Consider the following 21205-nt stretch of genomic DNA (forward strand, 5'->3'; position numbering starts at 1 on the left):
CTGCGATTGTCAACCCGCTCGCCAGGCGCCAAGCGTTTATGGTATATCCCCCCCCACAGAAATCTTTGAGGTAGACCTAGGTCTTGCAGTGAGTATTTTTCTTTAGACTGAAACGACGACGCATGGTGATTACTTGTTATTTCACATGGACTTATTAACGGGAATTTTAAACACTCCAAGTTAAGTGATCATTTTTAATAATCCAAGTAGAATCCACAATTACCGTCCATGATTGGAATAAACCATCTCATGTTTCATACATGACTCCATAGTATTATTACAAGCAATATTATTTTTATATAACGTTCGTTTTCCTCCTTCAGCAGGTGGTGGTGATGGGTAGCAGCACGACCTCCGACAAGACCATCAATACCAGCACTGATTCGGCTGCGACCGCGCTAACCTCCGTCACCGGAACCGATGATTCAATGGACGCGGAGCCTGAACCTCCGGAGGCACCGTCCCAGCCACCTAGTCTCATCGACGCGGACCCAGTCCCGCCGTTACCTCACCCCAATCCACCCAGCACAGCGCCACCCCACTATCATCGTCACCAAAACAGCAGCGACATCGACTCCCCTGCCTTCACAAAACCCCAGTCAGCCACCGATGTCGCAGAATCCCCTCGTCCCGGCCCCGCAAGGTTTGTCTTCGACGTTCCTCTCCCCGAGCCGGGCAGAACCGAACCCAAGCCTAGAAACACGACTCGCGTAAGCCGAACTGGCGGCCCATCTACCTCCATACAAATCCCTTTCGACCCAACCCTAGAGCCTCCGAAGAGTCCCAAAGCAAGCCAAACGAAATACGAGACGCACTTCAAGTTCGAGCCCGAGGTAACTAAAAGGAGAGGCAGCGAGCCACGGGTCAAGAACAAACAGAAGATAGACAAGCAGGAGTACTACAAAGACGAGGTGGCGAAGCTAAGAAAGCAATTGGAAGGCACCGAGGTGTTCACGACGACTCGCAGAAGGTCGTCGGCACACCAACATTCGGTACCACCGCCATCTTCTAGAAGACAATCTACAGGTGAGAGTGTGTTTACTAAAATCGAAAATATATATATACGTTAGATAATGTTGGATACCCGCATGTAACTACATTAAATATTTAAGTATATTTTTAATTAATAATTTACCAGTAGTATTGTTCGCAAGCATGCTATTGTGATAAAATGTTATGATTATCTCTGTAACGATCACCTCGAAGAAATTGTTAACCTCTTTGGATTAACGTCATTTAAATATTAAAAAGCTAGAAGAACCATTTTGAATTTGGAATGTGGACTTGGCTTTTAAAACAGCGAGGCTTTGACAATATATAAATCTAGAAACAGTTTTATTAAAAACAATGCGACGAAATAATATGTAAACCAGTATTTTTTGACATTTCCGCGAAAAATTATTATGTTTTTAAAAAAATAACATGTAATTAATTAAAAATTTGCTTAAAAATAATGTGTCTAATGTGTGGAAATTATAAAAAAAAAATTTCGAATGTCAAATAGAAACAATCAGTTAAAGTGTTGCTCCTTCAATAGAGAAACTATATTAAAGGTTTATTATTCCAAAATATCTTTGAAAATACATTGCTGTAAATATAACTATGTTTGCACATTAAAACACTAATTATATTTGTGCTAAAATAGTTGAGATTATATAAAAAATAAATAAAGCATTTAAAAATCAAGTTAAACTATGTCCATGAATAAAAAAAGACCAGTCTATGTTTTCAGTGGCACATCATTCGTTAATTTACTTGTGGGATTATTATTACTTATTGTTCTTATCACATCGGGGGTCACTAATTTGGGATTCATCCTGGAGCTGGTACGTCTTGGAGGTAATAACAACAGGAATTCCGAAGTAGAAGCATGTATATTCATCCGAGGTTCTCCCATATTTATTCTGATAAATATAAAGGGTTATATTTCTGGCGAATTCCCTTTTTGGATGCGTCGTTGATGATGACGTAATGTTGCTCCTTCATACTTAAGTTTCTGTAAATATAACTTGGCGTTATCTAATTAACTTGTTAGTAGTTTGTTAAGCTGTCAATGCTGCATCCAGGTCATACGACGTATGTATTGTTCGCACGCGGCAACACTAAATATTTTTGAACCATAGCTGGAGTGCATACGGAAAGTTCAAATTCCTTTATTAAGCTTGTTCTCGAATAAATGTCAGTAAAAATATATTTAAGATGGACAGATATGCTTTGACAATAACTAAACAGTTCTCCAAAGTAATTGGAAGACAGGACTTGGACGAAAAACGAATAAACTTTTATATTTCAGGTACAAATTTAGTAAATGAGACAGTTATAATCAAATTTCAATCTTATCCTATTGATATAAAGTTAATAATCCTGTCACGTTATATTCGTCGAACGTAAAATTATTTTTCATAAAAATATGAGTGATACTCTTGCAAAATTTATTTTTAATGGTCTATGAAAAATGTCAAGGACCACTTAGTATAATGTATATAGCGTAATGGTTTGATTTAATATGAGATTGTTTTATTTTGTTTGTGGTTATTTCAATAATTGACAAAATGTTAAAAATTAAAAACAAAATGTGTACTTGGTTGCTACAATATAGTTTCTCTTCTAGGAATTTCAAGACGATCTTTCTAGAACATCCTTGCCCCGACATGCCTTCTGTACGATAGTAAATACAAATCAAAAGTACACTGTAATAGAACACCTATAAAAACCGATTGCTATATAAATTAAGGGCCTCCCACAAGAATAGGACGGCGATTGGTCCATTCAACGACTTATGTTTCATACCAGTAATTCTTCGTGTTACGTAAGAAAAGGACCAATATTTAGCCACTTCCGCACATGCAGTGGTAGTCGTGCAACAAAGTGCACCGCCCGCCAGCCCGCTGACAAATGCGCATGCGGCAAACAATGCGTGTTACACCAATTAGTACCAAACACAGAGTCAACTAATCGGTGTAACATAACTCCTGTAGATGCCCCGTAGAGGTGTGAAACACGTGTTGAGTGATTTGACGGTGGCAGTTGTGTAGTTCGCATTTGTCAGCGGGCTGGCGGGCGGTGCACTTTATTGCACGACTACCGCTGCATGTACGGAAGAGGCTAAATATTGGTCCTTTTCTTACTTAGGATGGACTTTCGCAAGGTAACGCCTGATTACATTAAATATCTTCGTGCTACGTCGGTAATTTTGGTTCTTCTACGTATCTCCTTCGATCTCGCAGCGAAGCCCTGAGCACAACTCTTTCCCTCGCTTTCTGGATGACTTTAAACTTTCTTAACGTTAAATAATTGACGACCATAAAGTGAAAGTAATGCTTTACAATTTTCCTAGAAGTTTTATATTTTTCCTCTCTTTAAAAGCCTTAAAGAAAATGTTACAAAACTAGGCGGATTATTTTTTTGGTTAAAAAATCTCTTTCCTTTTGATTATCCCCGCAGCTGCACAAGTACACGTGACAGCGAACCCCTTAGACTCCGCCACCAGCTCGATGCCGGCAGGACGAACCACTATAGTGGTGCAGCAGCCTTCCCTTTCGCTGGACTACGGAGGGTGCTCCACGATACTCGTACGCGACGGCGAGGATGGTGGCCGGCGGAAGAGCAGGGTCTGCAGCGACCACATCCAGCAACTCCTCGACGTCACCAGTCAGTTCACGTCTGAGGATCTCCACGAGTTCGATAAAAGGTATACACTAAGTGAATATAAGAGGACACAAAATAATAGAATAGAAGATTCACACACATATTCAATTTCCGGAATACAATTTTATATAATGCACACTATGTTCATAATGAATATTAGATTGCCACTACTCACAAGTAATTTTCCAGAGCAGTGATTCCCAAAGTGTTCTATATCGACCCCTAGGGGTCTATGACAACCTGCAAGGGGTCTACGTCAGCGAAAAAAATTTTGAGGGTCCACAGACTGGACATCATCAGCCGAGGAGATTTAAGATTAACCCTTACAAAATTGACGCCAAATGTTGATAATTTATTAGTAAAGCTTCAGGTTCATCCTTCTCACTAAAAATATTGAATTATTGCCTTTGTTATTTTATTTACAGTTTATTTAATGTTACGCATATTTTACATAACAGATACATAATTTTATTTTGAGTAGATTCAATTTAAATTCAATTAATGAATGTATAAATTAATAGGTGTTTTTAATTTAAGTTTTTAACACTAAACTTCACTTCAGTAAGAAATTTACAGGAAATCAATATCAGGTAAATAGGGGGTCCACCCAACACGGAAAAACATGGCAAGGGGTCTACGACACAAAACAGTTTGGGGAACTCTGCTCCAGAGGATGGACAGCATCGTCCTCCGCGTACCATAATACCATAAGATCGATAACCCACTCGCCAAGCGTAGCGATTATGGTAAATACCCCACATAGATATCTTTGGGGTAGGTCTGTACCTTGCAGGGTTACTTTTTTAATATTTTACACCAATATCCAACCATCCTGTCAATGTCGAATATACATATACTATGGTTACTCATTACAGACTGCGATAATATGGAAAATAATGTATCACCTCTGTTGTTGATTCTTTGTTGATCCTGTTGTACTATTTTAGTTATTTTTTCTAAGTTATTTATTAATGTGATTTGATTTGACTTAAGGAAATTTTATTTTACTGGCAATAACAGATTTCAGAAAAAAACGTGGAAGCGCAATGAGGGCGCCTATCTTTACCGTCCTTTTTAGGATCTACACTCAAAGATTCCCCTGGAAGACTTATCTCGGAACTATGTTAGATATCCCACTGGATTAGTAGTCAGCTAAAACATTCTAGAAATTAATAATAGGTTAGATCGAGAACTTACCTCGGTTTAAACACACCACACAAACTACAAACACAATATTTTACAATTTTATGCATACTTTAATAAAGCGCTATCGCTAGGATTTTGATTTGGGAGTATTTCAGTCATTTCTACCCAGTTAAATCTGTAAATACCGACGAGCAAACAGCATTTGATAATGAAAAAGAAGAGTATATAAAATATTCGCCATAATTGAAAGCAAATGTTGCAAGTAAACTTTATAATCGAGTTCAAAATCTCTGTACTAGCTTTTTTTTTTTAAATGGTCCCCGCTGTTGGGGACCTCTCGTTCCCCTATCTCGTGTGGGACAGGGATTTTTTAATTCTAGTAATTTATTTTATTTTGCAACATTATTTATTGTTCAAATACTTAACACGTATTATTCCTTTTATTTCTATATTTTAGTGTTCGTTTTATTTTTACTTATTGCACTAGCTTTAGTGCTAATCCTTGACCAAATAAGGTTAGAATCATTTCACAATGTCAATGGTGAGTGTAAGAGCGTGTTTATTGGGGGCAGGTATGGAAGCCCCCACCACTCCCGGTCGCAGTCGGTGAAGGCAGCGCGCTCGCGGACTGGGGAACGCCAGTTGCTAGGACTGCCGCAGCAACGAGCTCGTGTCGCTTCCATGCCCAACACCGGCGTGGAAGAGGAATACTATCGACTCCGACATTTCAGCATCACTGGTAAGATAAACGTTGACCCCATCACCTTTTAACATCAGCGAGACAAGGTCAAATGCTTCGTCTATAGCCGATGAAAAAAACTATATCTATTCATATCTATGATATCCCAGTTTACATTAAGTTAAAGAAAAAAAAAATTAAAATTGTTATTCTCATATAAATTCAAATTATTATTATATACAGACAAAATACTTCAAATGTCCTACAAGTACCAAATTGTAACGAAGGCGATCAGGGGTGAGCAACCTTCTCAATCAACGTGCTAACTAAAAAATGCTGCATGTTACACGTTTATTAATAAATTAAAAATATAAAAATTGAAACAAAATAAAGAATTAAAACATAAATATTAATGGAAAATAATAAAAGAGAGAAGAATAGAGAAACGAAATTTTTCATCAGAAATTCGGTACTGCTTTTTTGACACAAGCTAATCAATATTAGCCGGAATTAAGGAGGTAGGGTTCGGTGGTCATTTTTGGATTACTTTCATGGTGGAAAAATTTTTTCTTATTCCTAAGAGACATCATTTTTCGTCGAAAGCAGAAGTTTCTCAGAATTTTTATTAATTTTTATAAAAAATTCAGATGTTTATTGAAAAAAGTACATTATTAAATCGGCAGTATTCGGCATGACGATTTCCTCACTTCCAATAAAAAGACTTCTGGAACTAATTAATCACGTAATAATATTTGCATCGATGGGAAAAGTCGATATTCAATTTTAAAAATTCTTGATGGGCCGTATTAACATGGGAAATGGTATATATATATATATATATATATATATATATATAATATATAGTCCGTCCGTCCGAATATATATATAGCCAAGAGGACACAAACCTTCTTTGTAAACATATATCGCGGTATAGAATTTCGCAAGCAATCAACTGACCCGTCACAAAAATGAAGAAAGCATTTTAAACCTTTTAAGAGAAAAAATACTAATGCATTTTAGTTATCACGATGATCAGTAAATAGATTTTCACCTATTTGCCTCGTGGGCGTATGTTCCACTTCCCTGGTCACTATCGGTGCGTATATATTCGCGGCAGCGTTAAGCTTTTGCTTCTCTTTGTTTCGTTATTGAATTAATTTATTAATCTATATTGAACATGCACGCGAACAGCAAAAAGTAATACACGTTTGCATAAGTCTCTTGTTTCTGTATAAATTTAAATGTTTTTGTCTATTGTAGACATCCACAGTATAGCCTATTATAGCGTATCAGTATATAATTATGCAAGCTTGCAATTAAACTTTAATAAATGAATTAAAGAGGAAAAACAATATTAAATGTTCAAAATACTAGGATAATTATATTAAAAGTAATTTTAGATAAGATTTTTGTCATTCGCTGCAATAATAAAATCATGTTAATAATAAATATATTAAGTCCGCCATTACAAAGAAAAAAGTAAAATGGGTGAATAAGCAAATAACATTTAAGAGAAATAAAATATAATTAACTTTATAACCTAAAAAATATATAAACTATTATAACCTCAAAGAAAACTATTTACCCGTACGATGGAATAATAAAAAAGTATGGATCCTTGTCTTACACAAAATTTCTAATAAATAATGCAATTTTTTTATCTTTACTCAATTTTAAATTTATTTATATTATATAGGTGACATTGGCCTACATATCTAATAGATTCAGGCGTTACTTTGCAAAAGTCCATTCTAAGTAAGAAAAGGACTAATATATAGCTACTTCCGCTATGTAGCAGTAGTCGTGCAATAAAATGCACCGCCCGCCACCCCTCCACGGGGCATCCTCAGGAGTAATATTAAACCGATTAATGCCAAACACCGAGTCACTCGGTGAAACACGTGTTGAGTGACTTAATGGTTATAGTTGTGTTATTCGCATTGTTTGCCGCATGCGCATTTATTAACGGTCTGGCGGGCGGTGTACTTTATTGCACGACTACCGCTACATAGCGGACGTAGCTGTATATTAGTTCTTTTTTTACATTGGCCTACTTTTTATATTACCGCATTGCAAATGGGTTGAACTAAACGATTTTATATATGGCAACATCTTTTTGAATATCGAAAAATATAAGTTGCTGCATAATTTCATCACCATTATCATATCAGCCAATAGACGTCCACTGAAAATCTTAGGCTTTTTCTTCTAAAGATCCCCATGATGACCAGTTGCTCTGCCAGCATCCAGCGAGCTCCTGCCATCTTAACTATAGCATCGGTCTACCTAATGGGATGCCTAGCCGCCCTTGCGGCCCCAACATCCATTGGCTATCACTTCAAACGAGCAACTGCATATATCACACTGTCGTAGGCAAGGGAGTGGTCAACCGTGGAGACTCCCTGCGCTCAAGAAGATCAAGGTCCAACACGTCAGTGGCATCCAGCGCATCAAGCACGGAAGCGGCTACTAGAGCTTCTGCGCCATGTTCTCTAGCTTCTTCCAGGTGATTAATTTAACTTTTTTTCATCTAATTTAGTGTTGTAAATAAATAGTAAACAATTATATTGAGTTCGATATATTTTAATTTAAGAACACTGGCATATCGCATATTTAATTTCTGAGTAACGAAAACTTTTTGCAGGCTTTCGAATATGTCAAAATTATTATGAAATAAATTTAAAAAGTTTATAAAATAAAAACATGTAAATAAATCGTGGAATGCAGCGAAGGATTTTTAAGTGATTGATGAGCTTGGGAACAAGTTGCACAACAACTTTATTATAAAACTTTGAGTTCTCTGTATCTTACAGCTTATATATATAATGTTTTTATATGTTTAACTTTATAACTACTTGATGCTTCCTAACTATATCTAATATATGTACCTACTATGTGATCAAAATGTAAGGTTCACTCATATAGTTTAGCAATCATCATATGCGCCTGATTTGGCACGCGTTCTGGCTATTCAGCAAACTCATAGACTAAGGAGTTTAAAACTAAATCAAAGAAGGTCTTGAAGACTATTCTGACTATTTATGAGTTTTTTTTATTCCGATTATTTTATCGAAGTGGGATTACTTAGAAGGGAATGAAATTGATTTGGTAGACTAAATAAAAAAATTACATTACCTAAATAAATTCACCTTACTTTTTGATCACACTAATATAAACTCTTTATTGGTAATTAGTTCGTCACCGGGTCATATGCACACGTGGGATGGTCCATACACTCATGTTCATCCCTGTAACGTCAGTTCAACCATTATTATTTTATAAATTTGTTGCATGATTTCATTGTTTTCATTTTTTTATAATGTTTATCGCTGTAAAGTACATAGTTTCACTATTTTTTTATGAGGCCTCCGCTATTGAGACCTCTTCTTCCACCCCTATTTTGTTAGGTTAGTTTTTTCTTTCTTGACACTTTTTCCGCATGAATTATTTATTTTCATCCTCATCTTCTATAGTACACAATATCTTTTTTTCTTCCTTCTATCATTCCATAATTCCATCTTCCTTTCTCATTCCATTCCTTTCATCCATCCTCAAACACTTCAGTTGTATTTTCTATTGCAGTATCACAACTTTATTTAGTTTATTTATTTTTCTCATGTACATCAATTTTACATTTTTAATTTTAATTTCAATAAATCTATCTTAATAAGATTAAATATATAATAAGATTTACAATAGTTTATGTTTAACTATGTTTTATTCCTATGAATAACATATTGTGCAACTTTTATGAGGAATTTGAGTACGGACTCTCTTGCATCCTTTTCCATTATATAGCTTCACTATTGTGTATATCCCTTTTAGCACCTTTAAAGCAAGTTTCAATACACCTGATAGAGATATATTTAGGTCATCTCTGGTATATTAAGATATTACATACATAAACGATACATGAACTCTTTCCTAACTTTACAATAGTATTGTACTTCTATCCAGGGATTCATCAGCAGGACTCAGTTCGTACAGAGTGCTAGTACTGGGGGCACCGGGTGTTGGCAAGTCCAGTCTCATTGGACAATTCATGACCTCGGAATACCTCCATGCATATGACACCAGCATCGGTGAGCATTTTCATATTCATAATATACTACCTCCATAGACTTGTAACTGTAAAATGATAGGCCTTAGATTTGGCCTGTGTTTGATTGGCAATAGAAGAAATAAAATTAGTATTAATTAATTATTTGTCATTAGTTTTATCGTGTAATAATAAACAATAATCTGCGATAATAAATAGTTACTAAATAAAATAAGTTTTGTATTTATAACTGTTTCTTCATTTGTTTCTCAATACATATATGAAAATGTATGCCCCCAAAAACACTATCGATTTCCCACGCAATATAAATACCAGAAAAAATTTAGGTAACTAGCCCGCCAAATAATCTTGTTTGTAATTAAAATTTCAAAGAATGTAAATAACTTTATAGAAGATATAACACCTTGGTAAAGATATGTTCGCCTCCAGACCATTTCGAATAAAATTAGAAAATTATTTTCATATTTAAAAAATACGTTGCTGAGTTCTTTTATATCTCTCAGGTGTTCGAATAACAAATGCCATAGATTTGTAGCTGGTAATCTACCCTATGTTAAAAAAAAAATGTTAAATTTGAATTGTTTCAACCAATAGAATAAATATGCACTTAGATGATGAATCCGGTGAGAGATCGGTCTGCGTGCTTCTAGCCGGCGAGGAATCGGAGATCACATTCCTCGATTCACCCCCAGAGCCCATGGTTGTAAGTATAACTAACTATATCTCCAGACAATGATTTATTAATTAAATTTTCTTTATCGCCAAATGTATATCATCACCCGTCAGACGTTACTTCGAAGTTTGAACGATCAGTTCGGAAGTGTTTAATGATTTTTAACCTGTTACATTTTTAGTTTTAAAACAGGCGAAATATTCTTCTCCGTGTAAACATGGGGTTTCAAGATTGATATCATAAATACCCCTCGACTGCCAATGCTATTTATTTATCGACATTGCGATCGAAACGTTCCGTGAGATTAATGGTGTTTTGGGGGATCTCTATCACTTCGAACCGCGGAGGAATGATTTCGACGATTCAGAGCCGGCGAAAACGACACCATGGATAAGCCAGCCGGCGGAAGACCTGTGACGACAAATACCGATCAAATCATGGACCGAAATCGAGTTAGACCGGCATGTGGCAACTCGTGACATCGCCCAGGAGATGGGAGTTAGTCACCAAACCATTTTAAACCATCTGCAGAAGGCTGGATACAAAAAAAAAGCTTGATGTTTGGGTGCCGCATGATTTGACGCAAAAAAACCTTCTGGACCGAATCAACGCCTGCGATATGCTGCTGAAATGGAACGAACTCGACCCATTCTTGAAGCGGATGGTGACTGGCGACGAAAAATGGATCACATACGACAATATCAAGCGAAAACGGTCGTGGTCGAAGGCCGGTGAATCGTCCCAAACAGTGGCCAAGCCGGGATTGACGGCCAGGAAGGTTATCCTGTGTGTTTGGTGGGATTGGAAGGGAATCATCCACTATGAGCTGCTCCCATATGGCCAGACGCTTAATTCTACCATCTACTGCGAACAACTGGACCGCTTGAAGCAGGCGATCGACCAGAAGCGTCCAAAATTGGCCAACAGGAAGGGTGTAGTGTTCCACCAGGACAACGCCAGACCACACACTTCGTTGATGACTCGTCAGAAGCTACGGGAGCTCGGATGGGAGGTTTTATCACATCCACCATAAAGCCCGGACATAGCGCCAAGTGATTACCACCTGTTCCTGTCCATAGCGAACGCGCTTGGTGGTGTAAAGTTGAACTCAAAAGAGGTTTGTGAAAAGTGGCTGTCCGAGTTCTTCGCAAATAAGGAGGGGGGCTTCTACGAAGGAGAATGATTATGAAGTTGCCGTCTAAATGGAAACAGATTATCGAACAAAACGGCGCATATTTGAACTAAATCCGATCACTGTAATACTTTTTATAAAGCATTGAATAAAGAGCAAAAAAGCGGAAGGGAGATATTTGACAACCTTACTATACATTTATTTTTCTATATGTCCAAATGTTCCCAAATTTCTATAGTAATGGCATCGTTTTACTATCTTCAAAATGCAAAAATTCTTCGAAGGAAATAAAAAGTGTAATGATTATTCATATAAAAAGTAAAGAAACTTTTCTTTATTTATGATATAGATTGAGTATAATAGTGAATTTTTTAGGATAAATTCAATTTGGATATTTAATATTATAGATACATTTATTATGAAATTAAAAGTAATGGACATACAAAATATTAAAAATCGTTATCCTAGAAACAAAGGAGTCAATGAATTAATAAAATTACTAGGAGAAACATACCAATCAACTTTATACGGTCGTCCAAAGTGTATTCCTTACAGAGCGTCTTCAATTACGCTACGTGGAAATTTCTCGAAAGCCGATTACAAAGACGACAATATAAAGGGTCGTTAAAACATTTACACAGCTCTGTGAACCCATTAATACTTTTAAAGCACTTGCTGAAATCTCGTTATGACAACAAAGGGCTACCTTAATTTCAGGAGTTCGTGCGGATTGAATTAATATACAACCTGGCTTTAATAGCAGATCTTAGTATAAATCGATGATTAATAATTCAATTCACCTATAATTCTCATTGGCGAATTTAAAGCTCAACGAATCCGCTGGCTTGGTCACTTGGAGCGAATGGGAAAAGATCTGAGCGTGAAGGTAGCGTACCTGGAAAAACCGAGGGGTCGAAGACCAGTGGGTAGACCCAGGTATCGCTGGATCGATCGCGTTGAGGCAGACTTGCGCGAATTGAATGTCAACCAATGGCAGACGATGGCGCAAGATAGAGCAAAGTGGAAGTCTCTCGCTTCGGAGGCCAAGACCCACTTTGGGTCACTGAGCCAGCGGAGTAGTAGTAGTAGTATAATTCTCTATTTGTGCGAAATCTGGACGCTTACAGTACGAGGGCAAGTGACATGTCAAATGGATGACACTCGGACTCTCTCTTTCGGCAGAACTGATTGCTTGAAGAGTTCTCATGCTTTCTGAAAGCACTAATCTTCTCCGCTAGCTTTCCTACCTTCACTTGTAGAATTAAGTTTGTTACGATCAAAACTCTGCAATCTTTCTATGATCTGTGACTAAGTGACCTTTCGTATCTGTTAAAATTCCACCAACCGTGAATTACTTCCCACTGCTCCTACCGCTTGTGTATAGAGGATTTTCATTGATTTGGCCTCTTTTTGACCCAGTCAACAAAGTCAAGGCTACCGTTCCCAAAACGAACCAGATTTGACCAGATAGACCAGGACCACTTTGATAAGGTTTACGAGTTCCACATCTACTCCTAGCTGATGGTGATGAAAATAAAAAAGTAATCACCAGCTCGGATTATAGGTAAGCGAACACCAACCCTTCTCTTGCCTCTCCAATCCAAACTATTTCACACCACTAGTAAGCGATCACATAGACTGCTGGCTGGTGTCTAGGATGGATTTTGAGGTTATCTGTCAAATCACTCCTTCTTTTTTAATTTTAAAGAGGACAATTTTACGTATGTCAAGATACCCCAGCATCTGCGAGTAGGATTATATCATATTTCTATTATCAGGGTTATATCATATTCCTTTTTCAAATGATTTTTTCCGCGGACAGTAATCGCGCGTATCAAATAAGCGTTACAACACGACTGTACGGGATCGACAGCAGTAAATTCGAACGCAAAATCAATTTGCCGCGCAAAATTCTCCGTAATTCAAGCCATACACGTTCTGAAATCCGTTTAACGATTGTGAAAGAAAGTTTTTGATGTAAAATGTACGATATATTTTCACTGTATCTACCCAAATTGATCTAAAGGTCTCAAAGGATAACTGTAATGCCGTATTGAAAGGTGTAATCAAAGGGCTCTAATTTTATTGAACTGGAAAAAGTCAAATGTATTTTTGATAAGACCTATAAATTATTTATTTTTGCTAAACCTAACTTGAAAAAGCACACCTCCCTGCGATCAGAGAACTTCTTTGACGGCTTCTTCTTCCATAACAGACCAGAAAGACGCTGGGTGACCATCAGTCCTATTGGAAACCTCTGGGGGAGGTATAGAACTCTATATGGAGACAGCCACAATGACTTGTGTAATACAGGGTGATTGGAAATAGAGCTCCTTATGTATATGATGAATATAATGCTAGCAGTGGACGTCTTACAGCTGAAATGATGATGGTGATCAGTTTGAGGCTATTTAGATCAGATTGTGATCCTGTTTTAAATTACAGTCGGAGGGCTGCGCGCATGGGTACTGCGTGGTGTACTCCACAGCAGATCGCAGCAGCTTCTCGGAGGCGGAGCGTCGGCTGCAGACTCTGTGGGCTGCAGGTCACACTGCACGTCGTGCCGTCATCCTCGTAGGCAATAAGGCAGACTTGGCGCGGTCTCGTGCGATTCCCACCGACGGTGAGCACCTGATCCCTTTATACTAGAGGTTCCCTGACTTTTTTCTAGATTTTTGCTGGTACCAGTGGACCTCCTATCATGTTCTCAAAATTCCTAATTTAAACAGTGGTGAGCAACCTTTTTAACCCTTAAATGCTTAATTATAAAAAACTATAACATACCACATAGACGTAAAATGAGTAATATTGAGTACTTAAAAGCAAATGCTTAGTGTTGTATATCTACAACATAAGGTTTTTATTAAGTATACAAATATTATACATGTTTTTTTTTCTATTTTTCATTAAGATTTTTTATTTTCACCCTCCTCTCTCACTTATCATATTTCCTGTTACTAAATCTCTATAATTTATCACATTTCCTCCTTTTGTCTCTTAATTAACATTATATCCGGTTTTAGACAGAGCTTTACATTTTTTAAATGCTGTTTTATTTTATAATCATTATCACATTTTACTATAGCAACATTTTAAATTTATCACGTTTTTTCTAATATTTACTTCATTATTATCTTCATACTTTGTTTACAATTCTTGTTTTACTTTTATTTACACATCCTCCTGTCTTTACTTGCTTACTCGATCTGTTTTATTTTTCTTTGCTTACATACATACCTTCTCTCTCTTCCTTCGCCACATTCTTAGGTATTACAGTTAGTCACAATTTCAAATTATTTTTCCAGACAATCATAATTCATATTTTTTATAACCTTCTTTATAATTCTTTTACAGTACTTAACCCTACATAGCCTGATTTACGAAAGTGATTTTTTTATATTACTGTGTTTGCTTGAGGGTGTAAATGAAGGGAAAAATAGATTTTTTTTAATTTCGTTGGAAAGAATATTATACAACAGTAAAATTCGTACAGCCAACCTATAAAAAAAACTAATAGTAATGTGAACATTCGGTTTAAAAGATTGGTATCAAAATTGAAACTCTAAGCTATTAAGGGTTAAGGAAATTGTGGCGGTATTCATTATTTTCTCTTAGGGATGCGATGGTGCCACTTTTCACACTTAGTCCAGATCTACCTCACTCTCCTATCTCTGTCTTTCGAATACGGGACAGCTGACACCATGTATATTTTTTAATGGTCCCTGTCTTTGTAAAGGAGAGAATCGTTTACTTTCATCATTGATATTTTCACGTTCTTTTTTATTATCTTTCTCTTCTTTCATTCATCACATAATCTATCTTTCTACTTCTTTCATTCCATAATTTTGTCAATCTTTCTCTTCTGTTCTATTCGCCATACATCCATACTGAACAACTGCATTCGAGGTACCTTTATTTACAAATTTCTTTAAATCTCAGTTTTAAACAGATTTACATTCTATTATTTACACATATTTATCACTATCTTTTGTTCTACTTGTTGCAATATTTTTATTTACAATTTGATTTAATTTCTTTCTTCACTTGAGTGTTTACTTACTCGACTCCGTATGTTTTTTTTTATGACCCCCGCTATTGGGGGCCTCTCGTACCCCTATTTGTGGTGGGATAGGGACTTTATTAGCATTTAATTTTTTCACATTATCTTTTATTTTCTCTCTCTTCTTTCATTCTTCACATTCTCTTTCGGTCCGTTTTCTATCTTTCATGCTACATTTCTACTTTCTTACCCTTTTGCTCTGTTCGTCTATCATTCTTCCCTTTTTCTTTTTACATTTTTCGATTTGTATTTTTATTTTACATTGTTACTTATTCTATAATTTTTTTCTATCACAGTTTTGTTTCTATTTACATTTTTAATCTATTTATCTTTTTATACTCTGTTTGCTTTATTTCTTTCTATCGCTCTTTTGGCGATCTCTTTACAAAGGGATATGAATGCCTGTTTGTCATCTCCGCCTATCAGGGAGGGTATTGTCTCCTCCCTAATTTCAACGCCAGACCGGCACTCGAAGCCGTCGACTCCGTATGTTGTACGGAGTGTATTTATAAAGCAATAAAATTTTATTTGCGATCGTACCTGAAGTGTTACAAATGTATTTGTTGACAGAGGGCAAGACTCTGGCCACATCGTACGAGTGCAAGTTCATCGAGACGTCAGTGGGCATCAACCACAACGTGGACGAACTGCTGGTTGGCCTGCTGACCCAGATCCGACTGAAGCAGCAGCACGCGGACAGAGTGCGGTAAGATACTCTTACTGTTACTCTTCTTCTTCTTCCTTCCCTTTTCCCTTTATTTGGGGTCGGGTCTCCTTATCAATTTGCGCCAAGCCACTCTATCCTGGGTTGTCTCTGCATCAAGTTGAAGGGTTTCCAGTTCCTTTCTGATATTAGACCACCACGTAGCTTTAGGACGCCCTCTCCCTCTTGGGAATTCTGGGAGGTAAATTCGAGTCTACTGTTACTAATATTCTTAAAATTATTAACTCATTTGATGACAACTATATATAATTTTTTAATAAATGTCTCATTGCAATATATAAAAAATATAAATTTAAAAATATATTAAAAAGCATCGATTGCACGTCTAAAATGGCAGTGGGCCGCTTGTGCAATCCAAATCCGTCAGGGCTGAAAGATTCTCGAACTGCGATTATGGACTGGTAAACGCGGCATGGATAGGCCCCCCAACGGGAGACCGAGGACATAGTAAAAGTCGTTGGACATGGGCATGGCAAGATCGGTCATCTTGACGATGTTTAGGGGAAGCATTGCTTTCCAGTGGCCGTCTACCAGATGAAATGATGATGAAATTTGTAAGGGTTATTAATTATGTGAAATGTTTTAAGGAAATAATTTATGTAATAATATAAAATAATTGGTAAAAAAATACCACAATAGCGATGCATACAGAATAAGAATTAAAAATGCAATTAATGCAGAAAACGCAGCGGGCCCCGCAAACCTCGAGGTCGGGCGCGATCGCCTGCTGAAGGGGAACCCCCGTCTGCGGCTTCCACGCCGAGAAAACGCACGCGTTTGTCAGCCAGTGTAAAGGTATCTAATTGTAATTATTACTTTTTATAAAGTACTTAGACTTGAAATTCAAGCAGTTCCTTTATTAGATCAAATCAAATTTCTACAATTAGAATATCTCTTGAAGGTTTTAGGAAAGGCTATTCCAGAAGTGGATGAATTTAAAGATAAAACCAGAGAAAATTTTTCAAAAACCCTATATTTATTGCAACAATACGAATGAAGTAAAAAGACATTCCAAAATAGAAGGTAAATATAAAGAAAATTTAGTCAATTTTCCAAAAATATAAAACAAATGAAAAAAGAGATGCAGTTCAAAATAATTTATAGTACTAATAGATCCTATAAACTATCTAATGCAAATAAAAACGTGATTTCATTTCTTTCTTACGATATTGACGTCTAAACAGGGTGATTAGTTACAAGTGTAAAAGTTTTAAATGGATAAATGAGTACTTTATTTGTAGTTCATTAATGTGAGGTACACCCTATAATATATATTGAATAAGCGTTTTTAAAAATTTAAATACTGCATATTAAAATCAGTTATTGCTACGTATCTTTGTGGATTTTGAATTGGCAGCAGTTACATTCAAATAGGAAAAATAAATTAATGAAATCTATTTCAGGGCGATGACCTTTTACAAGGAAATTGGAAATAGATGTAGGTTTTTAAGAGATAATTGAGTTTTACATTTCACACCTCTTTAAAATTTTACACCTATAACCTATTGTACTGTAGAACACAACTCTGTTAGCTAACATTGTATAAAGAACTTTGTTTTTTAATCAAAATAAAATTAAAACTTAGGCTAAACAAGACGAATCAAAATTTTAATTAATTAAAGATTTATCAATATTTTAATTATCACTTTGCATGTAAATGTAACACAGTTCTGTCCAAACGACGGAACTATCAAGTTGTTCACCACTCTGTATGTTTCATTTTAAGGCTGCAAAAGATTTGATAGGCTCCATATAGATTCTATTTACAACATAGACCCAAAATAAACATTCTAATTGTATTAACATAAATGTTATTGGATTATAATAATATTTTATTATTGTATTTATTATTGTTTTCTCTATATCAAATATTTTATTATAATAATATTTGATATAGAGAAAACAATAATTAAAGTGTTTCAATGACTCTGTGACAATTAGCAATGGCTCAGTAAAGCCAAAAGCGACATCAATATCTGTAGTAAAACAAAGTTTTTTTTAAATTAAAGAACCGTATTACATCACTCTGTATCAATTTTTAACAACTTATGTAACAATAAACATTTCACTCCATCAACCAATTTGCCCAAGAATACAACTCTCAGTTTAACAAGCGTTATACACGCTTGCCTTAATCCGTTGAAGTACATACGATGATTTATTGCAAGTAAGCAGACTTTTTGGTGTTATAAACTGGAAATTGAATGTATGAACATCATTAAAGTTTTTATCCTTGTCCAAAATATCGATTTTATAATATATGTACATATTTATTTATATATTTTTATTTTTTTAATAGAGCAACTAGCACACAAATTAAGTATTGCTAAAAATAAGTGTATGATAAGTTAAACTAAATGCCCAACTTACAGCTCGGTCCACATGTAAAAGCGATTGTAAATGCTACAATATGAGGTAGTCGCAATGCAACATAAGCCTAAAAATGTGTAAATTACAAAAATTATTCAATAAACAAAAAGGCTGTAAATAACAAATATAAACACCAGTAAGTGTCGGATCCATTATTATTAGTTTTAATTTTTATTTAGATTGCTTAATAGATATAGCAAATATATCTAAGTCTATCAAACATATGTTAAAATCAGCAGCGATACGAAACAGAGATTTAAGTGCGCTATTATTATACAGACATGAAGAATCATCTAAAAATTGATCTTCATGCTACATAACAAAATCTTGTAGCTGCCACTTGAACCTGTAAATTTCATAGGCCGCTTGCTAACACGAGAGTTACAATCGATGCCAGAATAATCATTTCGTAGACTAACGATGGATTTCGAGCAAACGCCATATTGTAACAGGATTGTAAAATCTGCGCCAGCGCTTCTGTGAGAGTTCTTAACGGTGTAATTCCAGCGGGTGGATAAATAGTCATGTAAATTGACAATTGACAAATAGAAGCATTGGATAAAAGCATTCTATCTGGACCAATCATTTCACTTTACAAAAGTCTTTTGTTTCATTCATGTTAGTGAACCTGTTTTAACTTCTCAGGTTCTCTACTTGTAAAGTCTTTTTATAATATTACTAGCTGATCCTGCAAACGTTGTCTTGCAAAAAAATAACGTTTTTAACTTACAAATAAAAAATAAGGGTTGATCATAGAGGGATAACAATTTAGAGTTGTATGTATTTTTGTATGCTGTATCATAAAAAAAATAAAAACAAAAAATTTTTGTCATAAAATAAAAAAAAATTAAGGGTGAACAACCCTTATCACTTAGGGGTATGGAAAATAGATAGTAGCCGATTCTCAGACCTACTGAATACGCATATAAAATTTGGTAAAAATCGGTCAAGCCGTTTCGGAGGAGTACGGTAACTAACATTGTGACATAGAAATTTTATATATTAGATTGTGTAATCTTCTGTCTCCGATCTCAGGTCCGTGGGCTGCTAGGGCGCGTGTGGGCGCGTGACTCCAAATCCAAGTCCTGCGAAAACCTGCACGTTCTCTAGCACACGTCCGCCGCGCCCGTTGCCTGCTTCTCCTTTTTCGACTGCGCCGCAAATTACTCTTAAAACTCTTCTTGGACTACAACAAGGTGAACGAGAGATATCAACAGGATTCATATTGTTCTTCAACTTTTATATAAAACATTTTTTTAATATCTACATTTTGTAATATTATTTTACTATACTAATTTTTAATCTATATTCAATTTATCAAATATGTTTTTACACAAAACAATAATTTACTTGTAATATCCGACTAAACTTTTTAGTTTTTTTTTTTAATTCTATTGACGTATTGAAATATTAGTTTAAAATCGTATATTTGTATGATTTAATTTGATATTACTATATAAGAAAATTCGAAGTTCTCTTTGATGTAGTTGTTTATCTAAGCCTATGTGAATTATAGTGTGTTTACTTCGATATATCCCTGTAGGTATCCCTTTAGTAATCCTATTATAAATACATCCATAGATATTCCAATGTAGCTATGAAATTGCTGCCAAAATACGAATATATTGTCTCTTAATCGAGAAAAACTTAAAGTATAAAAGAACTTGATGGAAATCACCTCAAATCTTATTGTTTATTTGTGTCTATCAATAAAATAAATATTATGTTACTGGTATCTAAAATAATAAATTTCTTCGTTTTAATTTCTTTTAAAATTTGAATTAAATATACTCCTACTTTGGCAGCCGTTTTTAATATAACATTGAAACATTCTTCAGAACCATATTAAATTAACGCAGTATTGAAAATGAGTAATTGTTTGAAACATAACAAAAGAAATTGCTTAATTATAAAAGCAACAAATGACGGGCTCGGCGGATAATAATTTCAAATTTCGTATATATTAGCTGTAATAACAAACGAAAGTATTTTAAACGTGTGATTATTAAATTATAACAAATTTAATGAGTATAGATATTAACATGACTCGGTACTTTACAAATTTTCTACCAATCAATTATTTGACAAGGTAACGTACTTGAAAATGGCGTGCGTCAATTTGAAAATAAATCATTGCATAAATGTTTGAAACTTTAAAAGCATTACTGCTATGAATTCGAGTGTATAATTAAAAACACTAAACACTATTTGTTCGGACAGTGACAACACTTAATTATATTTAAATACAAAAGTCTCTTAACACCATAAATACTTTCACGTTTTATTATGATTTATTCATCTTTTACTTTCTCACGTCTTAATTTTATGCATTTCTATCTATTTTTCTTGGCTATCTTTATATTTAAAAGTCTTTAACTGCTTCATTAACTTTTTCTTTCTCACATCTTTGCTATATTCATTCTTTGTGTCTTTTCAAAAGACTGCATTCTATCAAAATATAAATCTAAACAATTCTATGTTTTTATTATGATTTTCTTAACGATCTTTACATCTAAATGTCTTTAACTGCTTCATTAATTTTGTCATTCTCACATCTTTGTTATGTTCATTCTTTGCGTCTTTTCAAAAGACTGCATTCTATCAAAATATAAATCTAAACATTTTCATGTTTTTATTATGATTTTCTTAGCGATCTTTACATCTAGATGTCGTTAACTGCCTCATAAATTTTGTCTCTCTCACATCTTTGCTG

General features: G+C 35.1%; 1 protein-coding gene across 1 annotated transcript in view; it reads left to right on the forward strand.

The window, feature by feature from the left end:
* The window catches only part of LOC137925457 (uncharacterized), a 170483-nt gene extending 150881 nt beyond the window's left edge, over positions 1-19602 (forward strand). Inside the window, exons 2-11 of the mRNA XM_068768900.1 lie at positions 327-1026; positions 3445-3691; positions 5367-5533; positions 7847-7979; positions 9431-9555; positions 10145-10236; positions 13784-13961; positions 15969-16104; positions 16803-16917; positions 19528-19602. Of these exons, the coding sequence (XP_068625001.1) occupies positions 327-1026; positions 3445-3691; positions 5367-5533; positions 7847-7979; positions 9431-9555; positions 10145-10236; positions 13784-13961; positions 15969-16104; positions 16803-16917; positions 19528-19602 (1968 nt within the window). The remainder of the gene's footprint in view (positions 1-326; positions 1027-3444; positions 3692-5366; positions 5534-7846; positions 7980-9430; positions 9556-10144; positions 10237-13783; positions 13962-15968; positions 16105-16802; positions 16918-19527) is intronic.
* Positions 19603-21205: the final 1603 nt, after the last annotated feature.

Source organism: Battus philenor, unplaced genomic scaffold, assembly GCF_028537555.1.
Source record: "Battus philenor isolate CCGP_79_NKW_IND1 unplaced genomic scaffold, ilBatPhil1.0.hap1 SCAF_27, whole genome shotgun sequence".
Classification (NCBI taxonomy): domain Eukaryota; kingdom Metazoa; phylum Arthropoda; class Insecta; order Lepidoptera; family Papilionidae; genus Battus; species Battus philenor.